Source organism: Diplotaxodon limnothrissa, linkage group LG19, assembly GCF_057381915.1.
Source record: "Diplotaxodon limnothrissa isolate DT_005_m linkage group LG19, D_limnothrissa_male_GT1.1, whole genome shotgun sequence".
Taxonomy (NCBI): Eukaryota; Metazoa; Chordata; class Actinopteri; order Cichliformes; family Cichlidae; genus Diplotaxodon; species Diplotaxodon limnothrissa.
The window spans coordinates 22,139,911-22,164,319 of NC_140614.1; the positions used below are offsets into that span (position 1 = coordinate 22,139,911).

Consider the following 24,409-nt stretch of genomic DNA (forward strand, 5'->3'; position numbering starts at 1 on the left):
AGCTAGTTTGTGTTTTGAGTGCCTTTGTAAATGTATGTGCATATTCCTGTGGGGGTAAGATGAGTTTTTTCACTGCTTGCCTTTCTCCTGAATTGTTGTCTTAGAGTTCATCTGGCTGCCACAAACTGCTTTCAGGTAACTACCATGAAATAGCATGCTGACACAAGTAACAACACTTACTGTATTCTGAGGCACCACAAATGGAAAGTATACAGGTTCAAGCAACCCAAAGACTTTCATGGTCTGAGGCTCCAGATACTTGAGCAGGTTGTTTGAGGATTATAGAATATAGTCCAACCCCCCCCCCCCAAAAAAAATAAAATAAAAAAAAATAAAAAAAATGAACCCACGCCAGTCCACAGCTTAAATTCTAGTGATGAAAGCTCTATAATATTTTAATCTAATGTAGATTATGATTAAAGTTGACAGATTTGATTAAACCCTCTGAAATGCTTGCGTGTGTTTATCTGTATTAGATCCAGAGCCAGGTGACACCCCATGCCATCGTGGTGCTGCCAAAGACTGATGGAATGGAGATGCTGCTGTGTTACGAGGACGAGGGTGTCTATGTCAATACCTATGGTCGAATCACCAAGGACGTGGTGCTACAGTGGGGAGAGATGCCTACCTCTGTTGGTAAGCCCCACCTACATATGGATTTATTAATGCTTTTGATTAAAATAGATTTCTGTTAAAATTGATGTAATTATAGAGTAATTCAGTCCAGACCTTAAAGCAGCACAGAGAAATAGCCAGATCAAAGATCTAAATTAAATTAGCAAAATATGAAATAAAGAAATATTAATATGCATTTCAGCTCCTACATGTGTGTGCATGCGTGTGTGTTGTGATATGAGGTCTCTCAGAACTGTGCTAAAAACATAAAAACTCATTAGTACAACCATGAAAGAGGCTGTCAAAAATGAGGAATCATAAATAGGAACCACTAGCTCTTATAGTGAAGCAGTTCACTGATATGGTTTGCGTTAAATTGTAATAGTAGGCAGGTCCACTGTAAACCAATGCAAACTTGTTCTGAGTTTTGAGTAGACCTATGCGGTTTAACATAGCTCTTAACCACCATCATCTGAACACAAAAGGTTGATATATATTTTTGCAAGCTAGTTGTTCCATCCCTATATTCCACATGATGCTCCTTCCCACTTGGAGAATTGATGTCAAGGCCCATTGAAACTGTTGTGACAGTATGTGGTGTCCCAGAACCCTAATAAGACACTTAATGTTGCTTGCTGTGTTTGCCATGCATCTGTATGTTTGAGAACTCCAGAAAAGACTCTAAAAATACTGTTTCTTTCTTGTGTTGTAGAAAGTATTATCATGGGGTGGCTAGTAGTGTTACATTAGTACAATAATGCTAGTTCTACCTGGATTATTAAAATCTGTCCCGTGAGCTCAACTGGCAAGGTTTAAGAACTGCCATGTTGGCGAGGAATTGTTCATGAAATATATTTTATTTCAGTTGAACTGCTCAATAGTCGCCTCTGACCTCTTACTTCTGTGCAGTGTGGAAAAAGTACAAAGAATAGGTCAGCACATGTAAAACATTGCATCACTGCATAACTTGCTAGTTAAGTTTTCAAGAAAAGAAAATATGCGAGTAATAAAGTTATAAAGTCTTTCTACACTGTGGTCTGTTGAGTTTTTATATATACAAGGAAATGAACTGTATGTAAATCTGATTATACACTGTTTTACATATTTTTTTAATGTTTTTCTATTTTTCAGCCTATATTCATTCTAATCAGATTATGGGCTGGGGTGAGAAAGCCATAGAGATCCGTTCTGTAGAAACGGGTCACCTGGATGGAGTTTTTATGCACAAGAGAGCCCAGAGACTAAAATTCCTGTGTGAGCGGAATGACAAGGTAATATGCTGACTTACTGCTTTGGACTAGTGTGGCACTAGTCACATACTGTAAAATTACCTAACATTGCTTGCTCTAGTTTTGACCTATCTCGAGTGTTTTGCGGTTGCAGTGCTTTTCTGTATGGATAGAGCAGAGCCCACATTTGCATATGGAAGCTTTTAAAACATGAATTCTAAGAACTAAGTTTATTATACGGTGCACCCGAAACATAACCAAACAACAAAGTTTGAATGAACTGCCACGCATAATTTTAGCGTTTTGGGAATAATACTGCTGTATTTCAAGAGTGGGACCATATCTCATACACTCCCCTTTCAGTCCCATGGTTTATATATGCCTCCCTGCACTCCAGGCAGTTTATTATCTCCTTCTCCTTTCTAATTTCCCACACTTCTCATTAGTACTGTGGATCTGCTCAGCCCAGGAGCTGCTGCCAGTCCTCATTAATGCCTTCTTCAGGCTATATGGATATATGCTTATCTTTCAATAAATGTCGCCTAGCCTAACTCCGGATGTGGTCCCTTCTAGTGAAAAAGAGTTTTAGATGCAGGTTGGACATACCTATACATATGTCACAGTTTGTAGGTGGTGATGTCTCGAGTACACTTAACATATTATTTGATAAAAGTAAATTCAATTGCATCATTGCTAATAATAATTGTGCTTTTTGAGAACACATGCTTTTCATGTTTTTTTTATCCAGGTATTCTTTGCATCCGTGCGCTCAGGAGGTAGCAGCCAAGTTTTCTTCATGACGCTCAACAGAAACTCTATGATGAACTGGTGATGTCTCCCCTTACTCACTCTGCCTCACTCTCCCACTGGTGGCAGCCGACCTTGACCCACCACACATCTCACAAGTGAACCCGACTCACCGAGATGCCACAAATGAACTGTTGCAACACTGGAGAGGCTAACAAAGTGTAGAGAGAGAGAAAAAGAAGTTATTTTAGTCGAAAAAAAAAAAATCTAAATAAAGACAGAAGTTATTCTAGATTAAACCGGGTCATTCAGAAGCCATCCAGCTGACTGGCAAACTGGTGCCACCGACTTTCCAAACAATCTCTTCTTCCCTGTTTCTCTGCAACTCTTCTTTTTATGTAGCTCAATTTTTCTCTTTATTCCCTCAAAACTGACCAGTGCATCCAAGTGTTTGACAAATGTAGAAATACACTTTTGACCTTTCTTAACCCCCCTCCCTTCACTCCTGTCCATCTTGGTAGCTCAAACTCATTTTCAGTCCTTTGAGACCCATATTCATCAATTTCTTTACTTCCTACCCACTGTGTGTGGAATACTACTACACCTCAGAGATTGGAGAAGCAATATATGAATACAATTTAATCTAAATTTAAATATACTTCTAATAGAACGGTGCAGGGAGAGCAGCTGAGAGATGACAAATCCTCTTTGAATGTCAGCGATGAAAGCAGACAGCCTGATTGATTTTCTTTCTCCTTTGACACTCCCTTCCTCCTCCACTTCCTCCCCTCACTATCTTTTGGTTTCTGAGAAAACCGAGTTGTGATTTAACGTTCGATCGCATGCCACCGATAGAGATGCGGTGAGACATTCTGCCGTCAGGTGGGTCTTAACAGTATGCAAAGATGATATCTGTGTCCCTTTAAAATGAAAATCACTGGTCCATCCTGTCCTCTTCCCTTCTTTGTTTTCCTTTCATTCCTCACCTCACCCCTTTCCGCCAACATCGTGATGATGATCTCTTCACTTTTACGTCTTTAAACTCTGAAGGTGCTGCATCAGATATACTGTAATATTAAACGAGCAATGGGAGTGGGGTTTTTTTTTTTTGTTTATTTCTGTTCTTTTATTTTTCTGTGGGACAGTTTTGAGTCAGACAGTCTTTGAAGTTTGATGAAATGTACAGCACATCTGTGTCTCTGAAATCAGGAGTGTATTTTAGTGTGTACGTATGCGTGCGTGTGAATTTGTGTATCTCAATCAAAGTTGGACATTGAAATCAATGTCCGGCGAGAATAAAGTAATTCATGTCTTTGTGTGTAAACTTACCTTAATCTGATCAAAGCAACACTGAGTGTGTTTACATGCAGATTTATAATTTTATCTTCGTAGTATGAAGTTTATGAGTTGGTGTCTGAACACCATACGTTTAAAATAGGCAATATTAATGGCTGATTTTGGGGTGGGAGGGGGGTGTTTTGTGTGTTTCCATGAACACAGTAGTGTCTTGGCTGTTCACTCTTACAGCCGCTTAGCTGCAGAAATATGACAATGCATATAAAGAGCTCATAGCCTCAACAGGATATGAGCTACTATCCCAAATACTGTGTGCATGTGAAAGCACTCGTTGTTAACAACTGTGGGGTCGTCTTGAATCATGCTCCTCCTTGGTTGGTTCTTCTGATTTTTGGCTCCTAACTGTTTGTACAGTGCCTAGCATGATGTAAGCAAAACTTAATCAGAGGCCAAAAGATTACTGCTTTTTTTTTTGGCCGATATGGTTACATTACAGGTTTGTTTTTGGTTGTTCTTTTTTTAATCTCTGTGAAGGTTATTATCTAACGTAACTGACTGGCGATGTTATTTTTCTCCACTTATGGAGATGTACATTAACAAATTTAAGAGTTTGATTATTCTTTGAAAGGAGCAACTAATTATGACGAAACTTTGCCATATATGTCCAAATACTTTGCACAGCTCAATCATCAAAATTATGAAATCGATTTTACTTGTCAAAATTGAGGCGATTTTGGCTTTACATTAAAACCGTCATCATCCCACCACCTGGAGACAAGCTTCGGGAAGCTCATGTAGAACTCAGTTACTGTAACTATGAAAATATGAAGACTTTGCATGAGCAGTAAATTAAAACCACTAAAGACCTAAAACTCACACCTTTAACAGAAATGCAACCAGCTGGCACACCTGCCACATATAATAGTCCTGGTGATGGTTTAAATTTAAAGTCAGAGCTTAAAAAGATGGACTCCTGTTTTGTAATAACTTTGCTCTTAGATTTCTCAGTAAATTGGTTCTCTGGTTCACAAAAAATGGACATGTTTCTCAAAGTAATGATCCTCTGATTGAAGTTCTTATTTTCTGTTAAATTGTTGAATGTTTTCTGTTGTATTTTCAAGGATTTTTTACACATCCATATACAGTAGTAGCTGTTACTGTGCACCTGTAACTTAGGGTTACCGATCTCTGTTAGGGGGAGCAGGCTCTAACATTATAGCAATAAAGAGCTTAGCTGCAGAAACCACTGTCTTCCGTGTGTGTGTGTGTGTGTGTATGTGTGCACACATGCATTTCTGTGTCTGATTAATGATCATGTGGGAATGGGGCATTATTGAGGTGTTTGTTAATCATTTAATTCGCTCCCCTCATTGGAAAATGCTGACTGTCATTACACTGAGGTTTCTCCTTTCAAAGACGAAACCACTTTATTCTTTATTCAATTTAATTCTTGTTTTCTTTATTTTAAAAGAGCATTACTAATGTCCTGTTTTGGGATTTATTTGTTTTGTAAAAGAGATGCTGTAAGAGAGAAATAAATGAAACTAGCATTACTCTTCTCGAGTTGTGTGCTTTCTAAACATGTTTATGAGAGAGTCAGTTGTTTTTTGCAAGTTTGCACATTCGTATCACGTCTGATCCTCAGACTTTGTCCAGTCCAGCACTCAAGTATATCATTAACAGCAAATGTGTGTGTGTGTGTGTGTGTGTGTAAGAGTGAGAGGAAGAGAAAGATAATGTCATTGCTCCTATCAAGAAAAGCATTTTTTAGCAACAATATGCTAACTTTGGATTCCATATTTAATTGCAATATAAACGTCATGTTTCATAATAATCAAGTGGAAGCACCACACAGAAGATCTTTAGATCAGAACTTTTCAACGTAAATTCTTCGTTGTCTCATTATACTTGCCATAAATATGATATACTATAGTAGTATGTAGGTTTGTGCATTGAAATCAGGAATATTATTGCTTCATTTATTTGTAAAAGGTCTTCCTGGGATGTGTGTGCATCTATGTGCATGTGCCATGTGTGTGTTTGTCTTTAGTCAGTGGACACAGTGTAATCAGGCATGCTGCTTGATCATTGCTAAACTCCTGACACTTTGGACCCAGCATGAAGACGGGAAAGGTAAGCGTATTTGGACATGTACATTCTTTACATTCTTTGCGCTTTATAAATGGCTACATATCTATCTCCTTTTACTGGTTCATGGAAAGCAGTGTTTGAAAGCAGGTGTCGTTGGCGTAAAGATGCTAAAAGCTTAGAGACTGTTAAACGAGAGGACACTGGCTTTTAATCATCAGGGCGTCCTGCTTGCATTATTACCTTGCTTAAGACACTCTCGTGATTAAAATTATGTGTCTGCTTCAAAGAGACCTTAAACTTGTTTAATTACTTTTGTGTGAAAGCATTTATTTACAGAAATGGTGAATAAAGGAGTAACTCTTTGAGCCACCCCTCATTTCTTTACATTTTGCCTCTTTTGTGTGCCTTTCTCTTTTTTTGTATGTCCTCCTCTTGTCTGTATATATTTCTGCTGTTTGGTGTTTATTCCTGCTGCCTGGATACCTCAGGAGCTAGACCTTCTTCAATTTTATTCTTCTTCTTCAGGAATACATGACAGTATTCATGTTTTTATTTATTTTGTTATTCACTGTACATGTGGGTGTAGCATTTTCACTCATCCAAGTGACTTCTTCAGTCTCAGCTGACTGCAAGTTTCCCAACCTTGTACATTTGCATAATGATTGAAACTAGCACCGTTAATGTACAATGGGTCATAAAGTCAGTTATCAATGATCAGTATTATATAAATTGTAATGGGATCAAAGGGAATCAATATCTGTCTGTCATTTTAAAGAAGAAGGACTCCACTGCTGCATTCATCCCAGACTGGAGGTTATCTGAAATTTGGAGATGTCCTGCCTACTAGAGAGAGCCATTTGGGTGTCATGGAGCAATGTAGCAGTAACAGCCTAAGCAGGTAGAGCGAATAATGCTCTACCTGTTGATCTGACTGTCTAACGCTCAGCTGGAAAATGTACTTGAAAAAAAAATGTTACCTTTCCTCCCCCAAAAGGTAGGAAAGCAGCAATTGTTTACTCCTCCTGTCCCATGCCAGCATGCCCTGAGCTTATCATTAGGCAAATGTTTGCGCTATAACTGTCTGTACTGTGTTCAGCTTCTGTTGTTTTTAGTTGCTTCTGTTCCCGTAGAGGGGGTCAGATTTCATGGACTCTGGATATTAGCTCTGCTTTTTCCAGATTAGTTGGTTCTCTTACTGTTTTGTGTAGTATATAATGAGAATATTAAAAGGATATTTCAAAGTCATATGGGATGCAGGTTTTTGGGGCCCTCTTCTTTGGAACCAGCTCCCAGTTTGTTTATGGGAGACAGATATTTACTTGTAAGATTAGGCATAAAATTTTCTTTTTTGATAAAAGATATAGATTAGGTGACCATGAATACTCCCTTAGTTATGCTGCAAAAAGCCTGAGCTGCTGGGGCCTGAATGTTTCTCATTCGCTCCCCTTTTTTAATCACTGGGTGTTCAAACACCACTCTGTCTGAGATTAGTAATTATTATTCTCTGGGTCTCTTTCACAATGTGTCTTTTGTGCTGTCTTCCTCCCCTCACCCTTGGCCAGTCATGGCAGATGACTGCCCCTTCCTAAGCCTGGTTCTGCCAGAGTTTTCTTCCTTTTAAATTTGAATTTTCCATTCCCACTGTTGCCATCTTTTTCACAGGAGGTCATTTGTTTTTGAGATTTTCTCTGCTACTGTACACTCTTTACCTTACAATGCAAAGGGCCTTGAAGTGCCTGCTGTTGTGTTGTGGTGCTATATACATCAATCTGAATTGAACTTGAACTTGAACATTCAGGAAGTTACATCCAGCTTGTGTTAGAGCAGTTTGGAGCTGAATGTGAAGTGACTGGCAGGAAATGGGAATTAGCACCTCCAAGTGCAAAGCCATGGCTCTCGGTTAATGGTAGACTGCCCACTTTGGGTCAGAGATGAGTTCCTGCCCCAAATTGAGTAGTTTAAAGATCTCTGAGTCTTGTTCACAAGTGAGGGGAGAATGGAGCAGGAGTTCGACAGAGAGCTGAGTTAAAGGAGCTGAGCTTAAAAGCAAATCTCAAGCTTTATAGGTTGATCTAGGGTCCTACTCCCACCTGTGGCCATGAGCTGTGGCCAGTGACCAACAAAATAAAATTGTGGATACAAGCAGCAGGAATGAGTTTTCTCTTCTCTGAAGGGTGTCTTTGCTTAGCCTTAGCCATAGGGTGTCGAGCTTGGTCATGTGGGAGAGGCTCAGAGTAGAGTTGCTATTCCTCTTCACTGAAAGGCGGCTGCTGAGGTGGCATTGGCATCAGACCAGGATGCCTCCCAAATGCCTCTTTTTTGGGTATGACCTACAAGCTCAGGACATGCTGGAGAGATTATATATTTTGGCTGACTGAGATTGCAGTGAATCTCTGTAAAGACTGCTATGTAACCAATGTAAGTGGCCAGTGCTCTCACTGGCATTCATGCTTATCTGTATATTAATTGACCTGTGGTTGTGTCTTGGTGCCAGCCACAATAAAAAAATATATAAAAGGGTGGGGCATTTTCCCTCCTGGGTCCCCACTTGTCCCCCACCCCCTTCTTCTTGAATCCATTCCAGTAGTTTCTACAATCTCCTTCAGCAATTTCCTGACATCAGGGAATTTATATCTTGATAGTTACTCCTGTTGAGATGCTACGTAATAGGCTAATCACAGTAGTTGTCAGTGTGACATGTAATTACATTTCCGGGGAGGTCCACCACAGCTTATGACATGGGTTATATAAGGGTGGTCATACCAAATATTCACTTTCAAGTTTATTGGAGTTGTATAAACTTTATTTTTGCTTTATAGATTGTATTTCCATGTATATTTGCATGTTTCAATAACTGGCTGTTATTGGGTTAGCCATAGTGTTGTATAAAGAACTGAGAGGTGGCTCCAGACCTTCGCACAGCACTGTATTTTTATTTCTACTGTGAAATAACACTGAGTTTATTATAAATAAAGCAGCTTGTGTTTGTTCGTCTATTAATTTCTGTGGACTCATCATTACTGTTCACTTCTGCAGCAGCTAACAGGCACTCTAGCTCTGGCTGTGTTCACAGCCACTCTGGGATCCCTACAGTTTGGATACAGTCTTGGAGTCATCAACGCACCCCAAAAGGTAGACTACTTCACCCTTACTAAGCTACCCAATTGTCCCTGCCAGCCAGGGTGAACAAGAGGGATGTAAAATTCTGTAGCAATTTGGTGCTTTTTGATTACATTGTTAGGTAAGGTAAGCTTTATATTTAGCACTAGACTGGATGACTGGGAAGTAGAGATTGACTGATATAGGATTTTTAAATAATGAAATGACAGTGAAGTTTGAAAATAATCTTATTGTCCATTGTTGCAAGTTTACATTCTGTCCAATTTAGTCATGGACTGTAAGAGATGATAAAAATGACCTTCTGATTACTATAGCACACATATACACACTTGGGAAGATCCTCTACACGCTCAGTACATTTAACTTTCAGTGTAGTGTTAGTGCTTGAGTGGGCGTATTTGAAACCGAACAATAATCTTTTCCTAAATCTAACTGAATAGTTTTAGCAGGTAAAACATCACCGAATAGTGAACCAGAATCTGCCAGGTTCCACTACCACCTCACTACAGAAGATTTGAAATTTAAAAACTTTTATATTTATCAGTATATCATCAATATTGCAACTTTGTAATGAACATCAAAAAGTTAAGAAAATGATTAAATGAATGAAGAAAAAATTAACTAATGTACTGTCTGTGCTTTGATGAAACTTCTTTGTACACTGTTATGAAATGTGGTGAAAAAACAAAATCTGTCTATACATTTGTATAAACTGTGTATACTGAGGGATGTTCATGGTGGATTTTCTCCCTATAGGACTTCACGTTTGGATGCAACATATTTGTATTTATTTGTGCAAGCAAATTTTGAGTCAAGTCTATCTCTATGTTTGCAGCCTTCCTCGTACTGTTTCATAACATGTCTGTGTCTGTATTGTAGATCATTGAAAAGAGTTATGGCCAGTCCCTGGGTGTGTGGACAGAAAGGGCTGCTGGTTCATCAGAAAACATCACAGAAGAAGACCCAGGTCACCACCCTTCTGTGATCATGTATTGGTCATTGTCAGTGGCAATCTTCTCCATCGGTGGCATGGTATCCTCCTTCTTGGTTGGATTTGTGGGTGATCGGAAAGGGAGGTAAGAAAAGAAAAATGAATTAAAATGGCACAAGTGAAACAAATTTGGTTAAAAAACTAAAAGCTAGAGTATGGAAAATGATTAGACTAACGACAGGAGTGATGTAGCAAGTTTAGGGAGGAACATTTTTTGTATTAAACTGTCAGTTTACTTTCTCTTGTTTTGCAGGGTAAAAGGGATGTTAATGGTCAATGTTCTGGCTGTAGCAGCTGGACTGCTGATGGGTCTTTGTAAGATGTGGAAGCCACACATCATGGTCATCTCAGGCCGCGCTGTTATGGGTTTCTATTGTGGTACATTAACGAACATCTTACAGTCTTCAATCAACACTCACATAATGAAATCACAGTGTTTAAGGGTTTTATGGAAACACTGCGCTGGGATTTCTAAATGAACAAGAGTTCCTAAATTGCACATGGACATTAAACAACAGTCTTGTTATACTGTCGTATCTGTAACTGCAAATGTATTAATTTAAATGGTTTCACTTATAATGCATATTTAAGGTCTGGCATCTGGGCTAGTCCCTATGTACATTGGGGAGATTGCACCAAAAGCTTACAGAGGGGCTCTGGGAGCATTACACCAGCTCGCTGTTGTCATTGGCATTCTAATCAGCCAGGTGAGCTACAGTCATCCACGCACATGTACATGCACATCATCTTTGCTCAAGAGCACATGGAGGATATAATCTGAAATGTATATGTTGATGCAGGTAATAGGTTTGGATTTTGCGCTTGGTAATGATAAAATGTGGCCCCTGTTGCTTGGTCTGTCTGGAGCTCCAGCAATATTACAATCCCTTCTGCTGCCTCTTTGTCCTGAGAGTCCACGATACCTTTACATCCTATTGGGCAAGGAGCAAGAGGCTCGACAAAGTAAGTACAGAAACTTACTCCTCATCGTGGAACTTTCAAATGTATATTTTGGCAGTACGCTTGGGTAAATTATTGCACATGAGAGGTATTAGACACACTGTTGGCAGCTGGTTTGTTTAGCTTAGAACAAAGAGTAAAAATAGAGGATAACAAAAACAAAAAGACCAAAAAACAGGACACCGGGGAAGTGTTTTTATTATTTTTGGAGACCTTGATAGGCACTCCTGGCAACTCCTGGCAATATGGCGAATAACTGAATTTCCAAGATTCCTAAATAGCTTTTACTTTTCTCTGGCAATACTTTTTGGCACATTTACTGATTCTTTTATAGTGCTTTTCTGCTCTCCAGGAACACTCAAACAATTAACGCCAGCATTTTGCCTCCCATATTAAAGCCATTTTTAAAAGCATGTTTTTAACTGTACAGGACATTTTAAATTATAGTCCTACAACAGTTATTTAAGTAAGGAATTGGAAAATTTTATGATTTGTTTCAGGTCTGTGTCGTCTAAAGGGGCCGTATGATCCAACTATGGATCTGGAAGAGATGAGAAGGGAAAAAGAAGAGGCAAACAAAGAGGCCAGAGTCTCTATCTTTTCTTTGGTAGGTGTCTGTGCAGTTTTATTGTTTATACACCGTTTACCATTCATTTTCACAAAATGTCAATATTTCAGCAGCACCTCAAAAGAAAAGTTCAGGTTTTATGGCTTTAAAACAGTTATTTTTGTATTTCAAATAGCCTGAGCCACTAGAAATAATATTGCAACCAGAATATTTCTGAGTGTATAATACAGCATTCTGGTATTTCCACTGAATTCCCCAAAGATAGGGAGGAAAAAAAACACCATTCACACAAATTTATCAAAAAAAAAAAAGTTGTTTTTTTTTAAAACAATATTTCACTTTTGTCTGTTCTCTCCCAGATCTGCTCTTCTGTATACAGAAAACAGCTGGTTGTTGCCCTCATGATGCACCTCTCCCAGCAGTTGTCTGGCATCAATGCTGTGAGTGGAAAAAGCAGTTTTAACTCTGTCTGAGTTAATTGACTACAGACCTGTGACTTTTCCTGAGTATGCAACCACTCAGAGTGTCAAGAAAACCTTTGCTTGTTTTCTCTTTAAGATCTTTTACTACTCTACGGCTATCTTCTCTCGAGCTGGTGTCAGTCATCCAGTTTATGCCACTATAGGAGTCGGGGTCATCAACATGATCTTCACTATGGTGTCTGTGAGTAGCAATATGAATACAAAACACACATAAACTTGCAAAAAATGTAAAACAGGAACCATGTACTGGCATAGTATTGTTTCTTCAATCTACACACTGTTACATACATGTAAACACACACACACACACACACACACACACACACACACACACACACACACACACACACACACACACACACACACACACACACACACACACATTTATATGTATATATGTGTTCCAGGTGGCACTGGTGGACAGGGCTGGCAGACGCACCCTAACTCTGGTTGGTCTTGGGGGAATGTGTTGCTGTGCTGTTGCCATGACAGTGGGCCTCAAATTGCAGGTTTGTCACTTCAGATTCACACCCTCAGTCTTTTTGCAATGCTTTGATCATATTATGTAGTGCAGAAAAGTTACATCACTGTTGATATCTTGATCAACTTGTTTATCAGTCTGTATTTTAAAAGTAAAGCAAACAAAAAGACTGTATAAAACAGGCAATTGCATAATTACATTTAAAGATAATTATAGAATATTATTATGTGTTAAGTTCAGATGTCATTTTGAGTCGGGAATAAAGCCAGAAAAAATAGCTGGAAGGTTGGGTTCTGCAGAGAGAGCTCCTACATTTCTTGTGCATACTCAGTGAGACACGCCTATGAACAGAAAGTAACAAAAAGTGCTCAAAGCGCATTTTTTCCTTTTTAATGTCCATAAATTTGAATAAAAATGTTTTTCTTGATTGATGTGCTCTTTCCTCCAGAATGAATATTCGTGGATGAGCTACGTCAGCATGTCAGCTATCTTCCTCTTTGTAAGTTTCTTTGAGATTGGGCCTGGTCCCATTCCGTGGTTCATAGTGGCTGAACTGTTCAGCCAGGGACCTCGACCTGCTGCTATTGCTCTAGCTGGCTGCTGTAACTGGACCTGCAACTTCATCATAGGCATGACCTTTCAGTATATACAGGTGAGGGGGAAAAGACACACATAGGCAATGTAAACTTGTGCTTCTCGTGAACCCAAATAGGTTGACATATCTCAGCTTCACTAATAATTCCTGATTTGTGTTTTTAATATTTCTCATCAGGATTGGTTGGGTTCTTACGTGTTCATCCTGTTTGCCGTGCTGCTTCTTGGCTTCGTACTATTTATTTATTTTCGGGTGCCGGAAACCAAGGGCAAATCCTTTGAAGAGATTGCTGCTATCTTCCACAAGGGACGTTGGATCCCTACAGATAATAGTGAACTGCAAGAGCTTAAATCATCCACAAATGCCTAAAACAAAAGCTGTTTGCTTTTGAAGTCTTATTCTATGATATACAAGTGTATATTCGATATTATTTCCTAGATGCTCGTTTATCACACACTTATCAATTTAGCGTTATAACGACCACCTGATTTGTTAAAGAGAAATTTTTTAAGGCTTGTGAACTACACAAAAACCAACGCTGAAATGTTGGAAAGTGTCATGTTTCCGTTATGCATGGAGAAAGGTTTACATTTTATCAAAATATGAGGGAAACTTTCAAAGAAGCTACAATCATTTTACACTGACAACAAATAACATGACATGACTGACTACAGAAAATTACAACCCAACTCTGCAGTTCACCTCAGCTCTACGAAACTTAGTTTATATGTGTAGCATCGTTAGTTTCCAGGATACTTACTACTGTTTTGGTTCTCTTTTATCATCCTCATAGTGATATTTACAGCCACTGCACATTATTATTTTTAAGTATATAAACTAAATGTAAACTACCTACTCAAGACCAAAACTGAATAGAGACTGGCTTATGAATACTGACATATTTAGGAGCTAAAGAGCTAGATGTCGGCATATGAACAAGGGGAGAGCAAAAAATAGAGCAAAAAGGAGAATGAATATTGGATTTGAATTCATCCTGGGTTTCAAATTAATACTAATTTTGCTCTTTGTGCTAGTGTGTAAAATACTCAGCTTATCAGCTTTAATCTTCTGCCCCCAAGTGGTTATAAAAAATAGTGCTGGCTATTGGCATTAAAGCATGAAAAAACTTAAAACTTAATGAATGAGCTAATGAAACAGCACTGAAGTTAAAACTTGAAACACAAGAGACAACAAACTATTAAAGTGTATGACTATGCTGTATGAATGTTTAGCTGCCACCACCGGATATTATTGACTTACAGGAGCATGTCACCTTTAATCTGCAGAATAATGTATGTATATCCATGTATGTGTCTTACACAAATGAAGTTACCCAGTGATTATATTAATAGTGAGTGCAAGCCTTTGTTTACTTTGTAAAACTGATCAGTGCTTTGAAAGCTAATCATGGTGTAGTCCCTGTTGTGATGTTAAATTACGTGAATTTGAAAGAACATTTATTTATACTCAGTTTAGATTGAAGTGACGTATTAGATGTGATTTTAAAGACTGATAAAGATTTATATTATAATTATTATTATTAATTTCTGCATCATCTTACAAAGTGCACCTGTAAAAAAAAAAAAAAAGAAAAACGGAAAAATGGAGGAACTTTGTGTGTTTACAGTATGTAGCAACACACAAAAAAGACCATTCACTTTGGAAATTCCATGCAAAGAGTCAAGGAGTTCAGAGAACAGATGGTTGGAGATGGGTGTTTAACTGATAATAGAAGAAATTTACTTTGCTTTCAGACACATCTGCTTACCCTGAAACACAATCTGTTTTACGCAGCCCCCAGCAACACCCAGGGAATAATTCAAGACCAATTTGCAGTTGTCAGTGTCATCACTTCACTGTATAAGCACCACTGTTGTGTTGTAAATTAAAATCATCATGGGTTAATGCACACATGGAAACACAGGATGGTGCTTTCTCTATCTATGTTTATCTTTAACCACAACAATAACAACCTTTGCCCTAGAGAAATATATATAAATTTTAATGTTCACATTACAAGTTAACAGGCCATATATGTTATGCTTTTAAGAAAATATATTGTCTGATTTTCTTTGTACAAGAAAAAATAAAAGAAGTATTTTAAATCACAATTTTCATTTCGCTGTTTTATTACATTTCACTGATGGACAAACGGCAAATGAAGACATCATGGAAACTCTGGACTGAATTTATCTGCCTGCACTGATTAGCTCAGCAACACCAAAAGACCCGAAAAGGGGTCAAATAACATGGATCATCATAAATTCTATCTTTGGAATAAAAAAAAACAACTTCACAACATCTAACCATGTCAAGAACACTCTCAAGGAGGTATATAATTGTCAAGGTCTACATTCAAGAGATGTCTTCATGAACAGAAATACAGAGGGTGTACAAAACACAAAACAAGAAGGCCAGATTAGACAGAAAACATCTCAAAAAGCCTGAACAGCTCTGAAAAAGCAATCTCTTATCAATCTCTTTTCCTAATCTCTCCAGTAGAGCATGCTTTTCAATTAGGGAAAAGAAAATTAAAGACAGAGATACCCATAAACAAGCAGTAAGGTGGCTGCAATAAAGGCCTATCAGAGCATTTCAAAGGAGGAAATGCAACATTTAGTGATGTCCATGCCCTCTAGACTTCATACACTGCATGCAAAGTATATTTAAAAATATTTATTTTAAAAAAGTTTATCAAATTAATTTTGAGCCTCTAGTGGACCATGCATAAAAATAGCTGTAATTTCTAAACAGTAATGCACTATTTTCATTAAACCCAGTGAATTAAACCTGAAGGTCTGAACTTCAAGCACATCATGTCTTGACTGTTTGATTTAAAAACCATTCTGATGGTGTACAGAATCAAAACTACAAAAACTGTGCTTTGCCCAAAAATGTGGACCTGGGTGTACTTATTATGTAGGGGTCCCTGTTTTACATGATTTGATTTGAAGATTCGAATTAAATGAGCTCATAAATGCTTTAAAACACTTCACTAGTTTTCATATAGCCTACTGTTGATGCAGGGGGACTTTAAAAAAAAAAAAGGCTTTTTTGGATAGGTCTGTACAGGTGTGCAAGGCAGGGCGGAAGTTACCTCCAGGAAGCCACTGCGCTCCAGCGCATAACGTTGCAACGTTTATATGAGCGCCCCCACCCTCCTCCTACTAACACGTCACACATGCCACCGGAGCCCGTACCTGCCCTCTCCGCTTCTCATGCGGTACAAAAGCTCCACGCATGCGAAGTGACTCTCCCTTTTCTCTTTAAGATATAAGGTAAGCTAAATGTTCAGGCTCAAGTTTAATATTTTTGACAGTAGCGCTGACGTTATGTGCAGCGCTTGTTTGCGGTGTAATGAAAACTCACCTCATCTCTAACACTGTGATGCATTCGTTATCTCGACAGTTTGTCGGTAACTTGGAATTAGTGGGCGCTCGTTGAGGTTTTTATTTAGCACTGTTGTCAAGCTAACATTAGCAGCAGTATCGTTATCCAGTGTCAGTGGATGTAGGTTGGGTTAGCGAGCTAACGTGGCTAAGTATGACAGAAAAGGGACAGGATGAAGGTGCGGTTAGCGTACTGTTTTAAAGCTGTAGTGGCGGATGATCATCTGGCCCAGCTGCCACGTAACCTACTAGGTCGTTAATGGGGCTTGTCTAACCTTAGCAGCCTAGCCAGTGTGAGAAAAACGCGACCTTTTGTTTTGACCCAGTGAACGAAAAGGGTGGCTGACAAGTTACCTTGTTGGAGTATTATTTTTTTCCACTTAGTAGTGTTTATGGGAACATTTGGGAACCCAACAGCTTGGTGTCCAAATAGATTTAGCACATTCACATATGACGTTAGCCGTTAGCTTTTCGGGTGGATAGCAGGCAGCTTGGATGCCGTGTATGGGTGCAACGCCTAGAAATGTTTACACTAGTTTGGGGAATGCATGTTAAAATTATAGCTTTATTGAACTTTTAGAATAATGCAATAATTATTTTAAAACAAATGCAAAGTAAACAAACTCAAAGTAATTCGAAAGGGATGGCTGACATTAGATCAAGTATTGAATTGTGATAGATTGAGCTAAGTTGTCATGTTTATAATCTGGAAATCTGTGCTGATTACTCACTTTTTAATGTCACTTATATAATTCCTCTTGTAAACTTGCAATGGGCCATTGGTTTTTGACACTATACAAATCATATTAATCAAATTCTTTGTTAAATCATCATCTTATTATCATTGTTATTTTTTATTGTATATATATTTTTTAATTTAAAAAAATGTATCCTGGTGATACAGTACAACCTGTGGATCCACTATGGCAGATGATGATTTCTCCACTGCTGATGCTGGGGCCTCTACAACATACCCAATGCAGTGCTCTGCACTGAGGAAGAATGGCTATGTCATGCTGAAAGGACGTCCCTGTAAGATAGTTGACATGTCTACCTCCAAGACTGGCAAGCATGGACATGCAAAGGTAAAACCACTTTGTCTATACTTTAGAATTCAGCGCTTAAGGAACTTTAGCCTGATGGGTCTCAGTTGTACAAGTAATACAGAATGCTTCTTTGGCACAAGGTAAGCTCTAATCAGTTCATTGTTCCCAGGTTCACCTTACTGGACTTGACATCTTTACACAGAAAAAGTATGAAGATATCTGCCCATCTACCCACAACATGGATGTTCCAAATATAACAAGGAAAGACTATCAGGTGAATGTTTCTTTTGGACATATCTTGCAATATTGCTTGCTGTGCAGGTTAAACAATTTAGTACTAAAGGGTAGTAACTGTTTGGAAATTTGTTTAAAGCGTGAAAGGAATGAATGGTTTGACTGCTGAAGGGGTGTGTCTCATTTATCAGAGCTGAAGTGTTGCTTCAGTATGTTTAAAAAAATATATACAGGCATCAGACTGGTCGGTCAGGTTTTGGATTGACCAATAAGCAGTCTTCTCTAACTGTTGGGCTATTTAGAGGCCGTAGTTTTCAGAAAATGCATCTTTTTCTTCGTATAATGAAATCTTCTATGTAGCAAATGAGTCTTATAATTTGCATTTTACTGGTGGTGGTTTATTATGTTACGTTCTACCTATGGATGTATAGAGGCCCACGTGACAGATTTCAGGCTTTGTATAGATGTGCCACCCAGACCATACACTTCACAACTTCTTTGGTGTCTGCGGTTGTCTAGGTGCTTTTCCACGTAGTGTGCACTTTTTTTTTTTGGTAATGGTTTAGAATTAAAGACTGTACATGACACTGTCCCTGATAGGCACATGTACAACAAAGAATGACAGAGCACATTGCTAGACTGCTAAGTTTAAATTTGAATGAGAAATGATAATTGCTGTAACTGCAAATGCAGCAGATACTGGGGATGTTAAACAATAGTTATGTGAGACCCAAAACCTAAGACGGGGGCTTGATCTATACTGAGTTCAAAGTGAGTAATCAGCCATCTTGCACTGTTTGGGAATTGCATCATCTGGATCTTGTAGCAACATCAAATGATACACAGATGTAAAAATTATACTACTGTTACCTTAAATTAGAGCTGGGCGATATAAGATTTTTTCATATCACGATATGTTTTTTCATTTCAGGCGATAACGATATCTATCACGATATAAGCCAAATAACTATATTTGTAAGATTTAAATGTGCCGTTGCTCACAAGTAAAATGTGAAATAATCAGCAGCTTGTTTTGATTTAAATATTTATTTCCCATAATAAGTTCAACAGGGTAGATGTACTTAAGGAACATGAGACTTTTTCAGATAAATAAAGGCAAATCTTGCAAACTACACAAAAGGCAGCTGCTAAAGCGTTTAAGTTTCAAAATAGAACAAACAAAACAGACTACTAAATTGTCAATTCCACTTAGAAACAAAATATTAATTCTAAAAATAAATCTTAGTTTGTTTTACAGAAGAACAGACAAAATTGACTAACTTTTGTCAATATCAAATAAACTGAGAACTAAAAGGAAATTCTCAATCTCTCCTTGTTGTATAGCTTAGCTTTTCAAACAGTTTTAACAGTTACTTTAGTCTGACAAAAGCCGAATGACGAATTAGCGCTTCCAGTCAGAGATTGAGCATGCACCGGTTTATTGTATTTCCAGACTTGCTTTCGGCACAATTTACAGTGCGCGCTACTGTTTTTTTTTTCTCAGACTTGAAATGGCCGAAATACCTTCACACTACGGAACTTCTATGGCTCTTCCGTTCGACAATCTCTCCGGCATTGGAACCATCATCTGTGTTCTCTTCAGTAACCTTCGGTCACGCTCTCGGTTGATTTTTCTCTAGTCGGCACACTCATTTCCTCCATTACCCGGGCGGCAAAGCGGCTGGCTGCTTCCCAAACAAATACACATGTGCGGCTTGGCACTTGTGCTATACGTAACAAGTCACGCGACGTGATGCTGAGGCTGTGATTGGTTCGGTTCTGCGCTACTTAATTTGGATTGGCTGTTTTTTTTTTTTTTTTTTAAAGAGGACAAGAGCGGCGAGGCCTATCGCAATAGTTTAATTTTTCTATCGAGAAAAAGTTATTTCGCAATACATATCGTTATCGTTCTATCGCCCAGCTCTACCTTAATTTGGTGTCACTAACTTAATAATCTCGTAAATTCCATGTAATTGGCATCAGGTACTAGTTCCTTCTGGTTGTAGTATGTATAAAATAATAGGGTTTTTCCTCTAGCCCAGAATACCACTGTGCAATATATAACCCACACGGTAAATGCATAAAAATTAGAAATGAAGTGTTATTTTTTCCCAATATTTGTATTAGGGCTGTGCGATATGACGAAATATATCAGATGTTGAAATTAAAATGTCTATCGTTTCATATTATACGCTGTCGTTAGTTTCGTGATGTTGCAAAGTACAATGTTTACGGCAAGATCTTTTCCTTGTTTGGATGGTCACCACAGAGAATACCAACATAGCCAGTGGAGATGAGGGAGAACCAGGTAGGTCCAAACAGAAAAACCAGTCAAAACAAATCACGGATCTTATTCCTAAACGAGGGGCTACCTCTGTAGCATGGATATAGTTTGGTTATGAAAAGTCTGACACGAACCAGAAAACTGTACTATGCAAATTATGCCGCAAACCAGTCCCCACCACAGACTCAAACACGACAAACCACTTCTACTAGCTACGCAAGACTCATGTGTAAGAGTGTGGAGAGTTTACAGATGAGAAGCAAAAAAAAAAAAGAGTCATTAGGTGCTCAAAATAAACCTTAGACTCAAACTTGAGAAAAGGCTTTTCCCCGCAGCAGTTTCATGGATCAGTCAAAACACTCGACTCCAGGTACACGACGGCCAACTGAAAACACTTCACACAAATAGAATTCCCCGAGATTCGCAGAATTTACAGAAAATGCACTATTTTGTGGTATGTCGCTATCGGGATGAGAAATGTCTTATATCGGGATATGAGATTTTGGGACATATTGCACAGCCCTAATTTGTATATTTGTATAATGGATATTTTTTTGAATTAGGACTGTTCATATGTATATAGTGCCCCCCCCCCCCCCTTCTTCTTTTCCCACATGTCTGCACTGGGTAGAAGAATCTCATGTGTATAGTGACAAAAGACATTCTTTTAATATTTTAGGTGAAACCACTGCAATATACAGCTACAACACTTAGAGGCACAGTTATAATAGTGTAAAAAAATCTCCCAGCTTTAGTAGTTCAACATATTTACATATAAAATAATCATTCATGAATTAGAATGAGGGTAAAATGTTCAATTAATTTGTGATTTTTGATTTGAGGTCATATTGCCAGTCTTAACCTAAAGTCAAGTTACAATATATACTGCCTCCTTTTAATTTTTTAATTTTATTTTTATAAACGTTTTCTTGTTTTTAGGGCTTTGTTATTGATCTAAACCACAATGTTCTGTGTATTGCTGCTTCACAGTAAATGCTTTCTGTTGGTGTGAATCACCACAGTGTTATGAAGAAAGCATTAAAATTAATGTTTACAGCAATTGCAATAGGAAAAAGTACTTGAATCACTCTTATGATTTCCTAAACTATTAACCTCTTCCATTCTGTTTACAATGGCAAATTTAGGTAATTGATGTGGCTGATGGTTTCTTGGCTCTGATGGATGACAACGGAGAAACCAGAGAGGACCTTAAATTGCCAGACAATGACCTGGGAAAAGAGATTGAGAGGAGGTTCACTAACGGGGACCAGTTTATGGTGAGTTCCTGTGTCCTGAAAAAAAAAAAAGTTCTAAAATCCAAATAAATTTTAGAAGCAAATTTATTTGGATATTTTCTGATATATTGCATTTCATTTAGTCATAAATGAACTCTGCTGTCTTCACTATATTTACTTAGTGTCCATTTTAATAATGTAATAATTAAGAAAAATTCCTTACGTTAGTCTAGAACACTTGTATTCTTATGTGCTATTTTAAAGTGTACTAGTGTACTTTAACATGTTTTAGTGGTAGAAATGTCCTGGCCTATCAATTTGAGAAGTCATCATGCCATACTGGATCAAACATATTTGCATAAAATATATACATAAAAATCAAGGTGATGTGAGAATACTGGACCCAGATCTTAATTCCTTTCCATTTTCAGGTCTCTGTGTTAAAAGCTATAGATGAAGAGCATGTAGTGGGCACGAAGACCATGACTTCCTAATAAGTCAAGGACAACGCTGGAGACCTCACAATCCTATCCTCCATTATGGTTTTGGAGCCTCACCAAAGCTACTGGCCTTTGCCCCACACCGCCACCAGATTTGCTGCTGTCAGCTAAAATCCAGAAACTGGACGTGGTCAGCTTCTTCTCTATCTAAAGCTCAGACGTGACTGGCATTCTCTCTAAACAGTCATCTTCCCCTTGCCATCACAGCATAACTTTGCAGTGGGTGCTGATATTATTCCAGTATTTCCTACAAATATTTCAGCACTCCATAACATTCCTGTTTGAGTACTCGTTACGTGTATTTGCTTTTAAATTATGTTTTATTTTTAAAAAAGTTAAACATTTTCAGATGCCTGTAAACATGGCTTATGTTTACAGGGTTAGATGCTGTACCTGATTTATTCTCTTTAATGTTTCCCGTAAAATAATTCAAATTCAGCTGGCTGATATTTGCTCCAGCTATAATCATTGCACAGTTAAGAGACCCTAAAGCATTAACGTTATTAGTAGCTTGACTATATCTGCCTGCCTTTACAAGTGACGCACAGTCATCTGCATGCACATTCATGACTAGCAGCTATGAATTTATGTAAATGAGAATTTTACTTACTCATGGCAGGATTTCTATAGCTCATAGCCAGGACTCAAGATGGGCCTTTTTTTTTTTTTTTTTAAATTTTTTTTTTTTGCAGTCTCAGCTGTTATGAAGCTGAACAGGCCATAATGGGGTGATTGGGTGGGGCCATATTCTCCTCTATGCTATAAAACTTTCCTTTCACTTGAGGCCTTTACAAGCTGTCAGATGTATAGAAACTGATTTTAAAAGAACAAAACACTTAAAAACATGTGCTATTTAGTCTTAAACTCTTTATTTTAATTCCAACAGTTTTGTCTCTATTGACAAGTACATTTCGCATTCTCAGAATGCTACTGATATCATTTTTCTTTTTTTGGCAGAAATTGTCAAAATATTGTATGATGTAGCAAAATCTGTGGAAGTTATACTTTGAGTTATCCAATTCTTGTTGTGACATTCATGACGAGCAGAAATTAGAAAAGTGGGAAAATGGTAGTTACAGAGTAGTTGAGTAAGCAGGTCTATTTTCTAGTCTAAAATGCCTCACAAGGAGTTTTATTACATATTGCTTAGGTTAATTACTTCTCCATTCACAAACTGTTCCTCGGAGACATCAGGTAATGGCAGGAAATCAGAATGTGTTTACATGCACTGCATCAATGTTGCTAGAGAACCTGCATTTATATGCTGGTATTGTTGGTTTTCTCCCCTACCTCCTAATGGAAAATAAAAACTGAATGTAGTGTTTTGAGAGTATTAGCATTGCTAACTAAATTTAAAGCATTGCAGTCAGTTTTTTCTTTTTTCTTGTTTTGTTTTTTGAGCTGAGCATTTGGATACTGTTTCAAGAGTGTACAAAAACCCTCCTGTTTAGCTTGTGTAGATGAATTAATCAGACTGGTTAGAGGTTTTAGTCTGCCTTTTGGTTTTTGGTTACAAGTGTCCATGTGTGTATACATTCTAACACTAGCTATTCATTTTTAGTCATGAATCTTTGTTGTTGTACAAACCCTGTTCAAACCTCAGTTAAGCAAATGCATTTAAAACTGTAGCTTTCTGTAGCCGAAGTCCCCCAGTCCCTTACACCATGTAGAGAAAATGTTTACATGATGGTTATGACGTTAGGTCATTGCTAAAAATCTACAACAACCAGACTTCTTACATTTATGTGAACACAGGTTGTAATAAACATTGGAAGATATTCTTTTTCCTTTGCACAACAACAGCTGCTCTGTAATGTTATTATTGTTTTGTGTTTTTGTTGCTTGGACTTGAATCTAAGCTTAATATTCCATTACATCTGTCAGCAAATTGTGTGTTTTGTAATAATTGTATTCATACTGTACCTATTCAGTGTGCAACCTGGTCTTCTAAAAACCTTTGTTCCCTTACAGCTAAACTGGAATGGACAACTTAAAATTTCTCCAACAAGACACTGTGCAGTTTTGCAAGATGTTCAAAGTTGGCATAAGGAGGCAGGCTGGCAAGTGGGAAAATTATATCCAGGAGTTAGTCAGTGAAAGCAGGGTCTTTCCACTTAGTTACCTATTAAGATTTGTTGTTATTCAGTGGTTGGTTGTAGGTGCAAATACTACTTGGTTTTGTTTACAAAAAAGAGATGTTTTACTTTACAACTGATTTTGATTGATGGTCTGAAAATGAAAAGATGTTTTCAAAGGCTTTACAAAATGCAATTGCAAATTAATTTTACTTGTATGGGAACATAATTTCAGGAGCCAAAACCATATTGTGTGATGCTTTGGCAGAGTTTCATGCCAGATTTCCTTCCTGACACAACCCCAAAGGGATTTGTCTCTCCTCGTGGAGCTTTGGCATTATAACAGTGGCTTCCAACTACCCCTCCCCCCCCCTTTTTTTTTGTGTGTGTGTGTGATCTGAAACACCGTAACAGCAGTACCCTGGAATGCAAAAAGCAAAGGCTACTGCCTTAAGACCTTACTAAATAGAC

General features: G+C 38.0%; 3 protein-coding genes across 3 annotated transcripts in view; all 3 read left to right on the forward strand.

Moving 5' to 3' along the window:
* Positions 1 to 3,356, forward strand: part of LOC146612181 (TRAF2 and NCK-interacting protein kinase-like) — a 51,922-nt gene extending 48,566 nt beyond the window's left edge. The window contains exons 33-35 of the mRNA XM_085343402.1: positions 477 to 636; positions 1,747 to 1,886; positions 2,593 to 3,356. Of these exons, the coding sequence (XP_085199528.1) occupies positions 477 to 636; positions 1,747 to 1,886; positions 2,593 to 2,676 (384 nt within the window). The 3' untranslated portion in view covers positions 2,677 to 3,356. The remainder of the gene's footprint in view (positions 1 to 476; positions 637 to 1,746; positions 1,887 to 2,592) is intronic.
* Positions 3,357 to 5,932: 2,576 nt separating this feature from the next.
* Positions 5,933 to 14,778, forward strand: slc2a2 (solute carrier family 2 member 2). The gene is made up of 12 exons (XM_085343432.1): positions 5,933 to 6,020; positions 9,015 to 9,110; positions 9,978 to 10,174; positions 10,343 to 10,467; positions 10,681 to 10,796; positions 10,890 to 11,052; positions 11,550 to 11,656; positions 11,977 to 12,057; positions 12,176 to 12,280; positions 12,507 to 12,608; positions 13,029 to 13,232; positions 13,353 to 14,778. The coding sequence occupies exons 1-12, from the start codon at positions 6,006 to 6,008 to the stop codon at positions 13,542 to 13,544; spliced, it is 1,503 nt and encodes a 500-aa protein (XP_085199558.1). The 5' UTR covers positions 5,933 to 6,005; the 3' UTR covers positions 13,545 to 14,778.
* A 1,603-nt stretch (positions 14,779 to 16,381) lies between these two features.
* Positions 16,382 to 22,772, forward strand: LOC146612183 (eukaryotic translation initiation factor 5A-1-like). The gene is made up of 5 exons (XM_085342646.1): positions 16,382 to 16,453; positions 17,469 to 17,649; positions 17,780 to 17,884; positions 21,274 to 21,405; positions 21,795 to 22,772. Exons 2-5 carry the CDS (start codon positions 17,488 to 17,490, stop codon positions 21,855 to 21,857), a joined length of 462 nt encoding a protein of 153 aa, XP_085198772.1. The 5' UTR covers positions 16,382 to 16,453; positions 17,469 to 17,487; the 3' UTR covers positions 21,858 to 22,772.
* Positions 22,773 to 24,409: the final 1,637 nt, after the last annotated feature.

Excerpts from the sequence above, each read along its gene's own strand:
- LOC146612183 (XM_085342646.1), top strand. The coding sequence starts at position 17,488 with ATGGCAGATGATGATTTCTCCACTGCTGATGCTGGGGCCTCTACAACA. Across the intron at positions 17,650-17,779 it reads GCAAGCATGGACATGCAAAG|GTTCACCTTACTGGACTTGA; the intron begins GTAAAACCACTT and ends CATTGTTCCCAG. Across the intron at positions 17,885-21,273 it reads TAACAAGGAAAGACTATCAG|GTAATTGATGTGGCTGATGG; the intron begins GTGAATGTTTCT and ends TGGCAAATTTAG.
- slc2a2 (XM_085343432.1), top strand. Across the intron at positions 11,053-11,549 it reads GGAGCAAGAGGCTCGACAAA|GTCTGTGTCGTCTAAAGGGG; the intron begins GTAAGTACAGAA and ends GATTTGTTTCAG. Across the intron at positions 12,058-12,175 it reads AGTTGTCTGGCATCAATGCT|ATCTTTTACTACTCTACGGC; the intron begins GTGAGTGGAAAA and ends TTTCTCTTTAAG.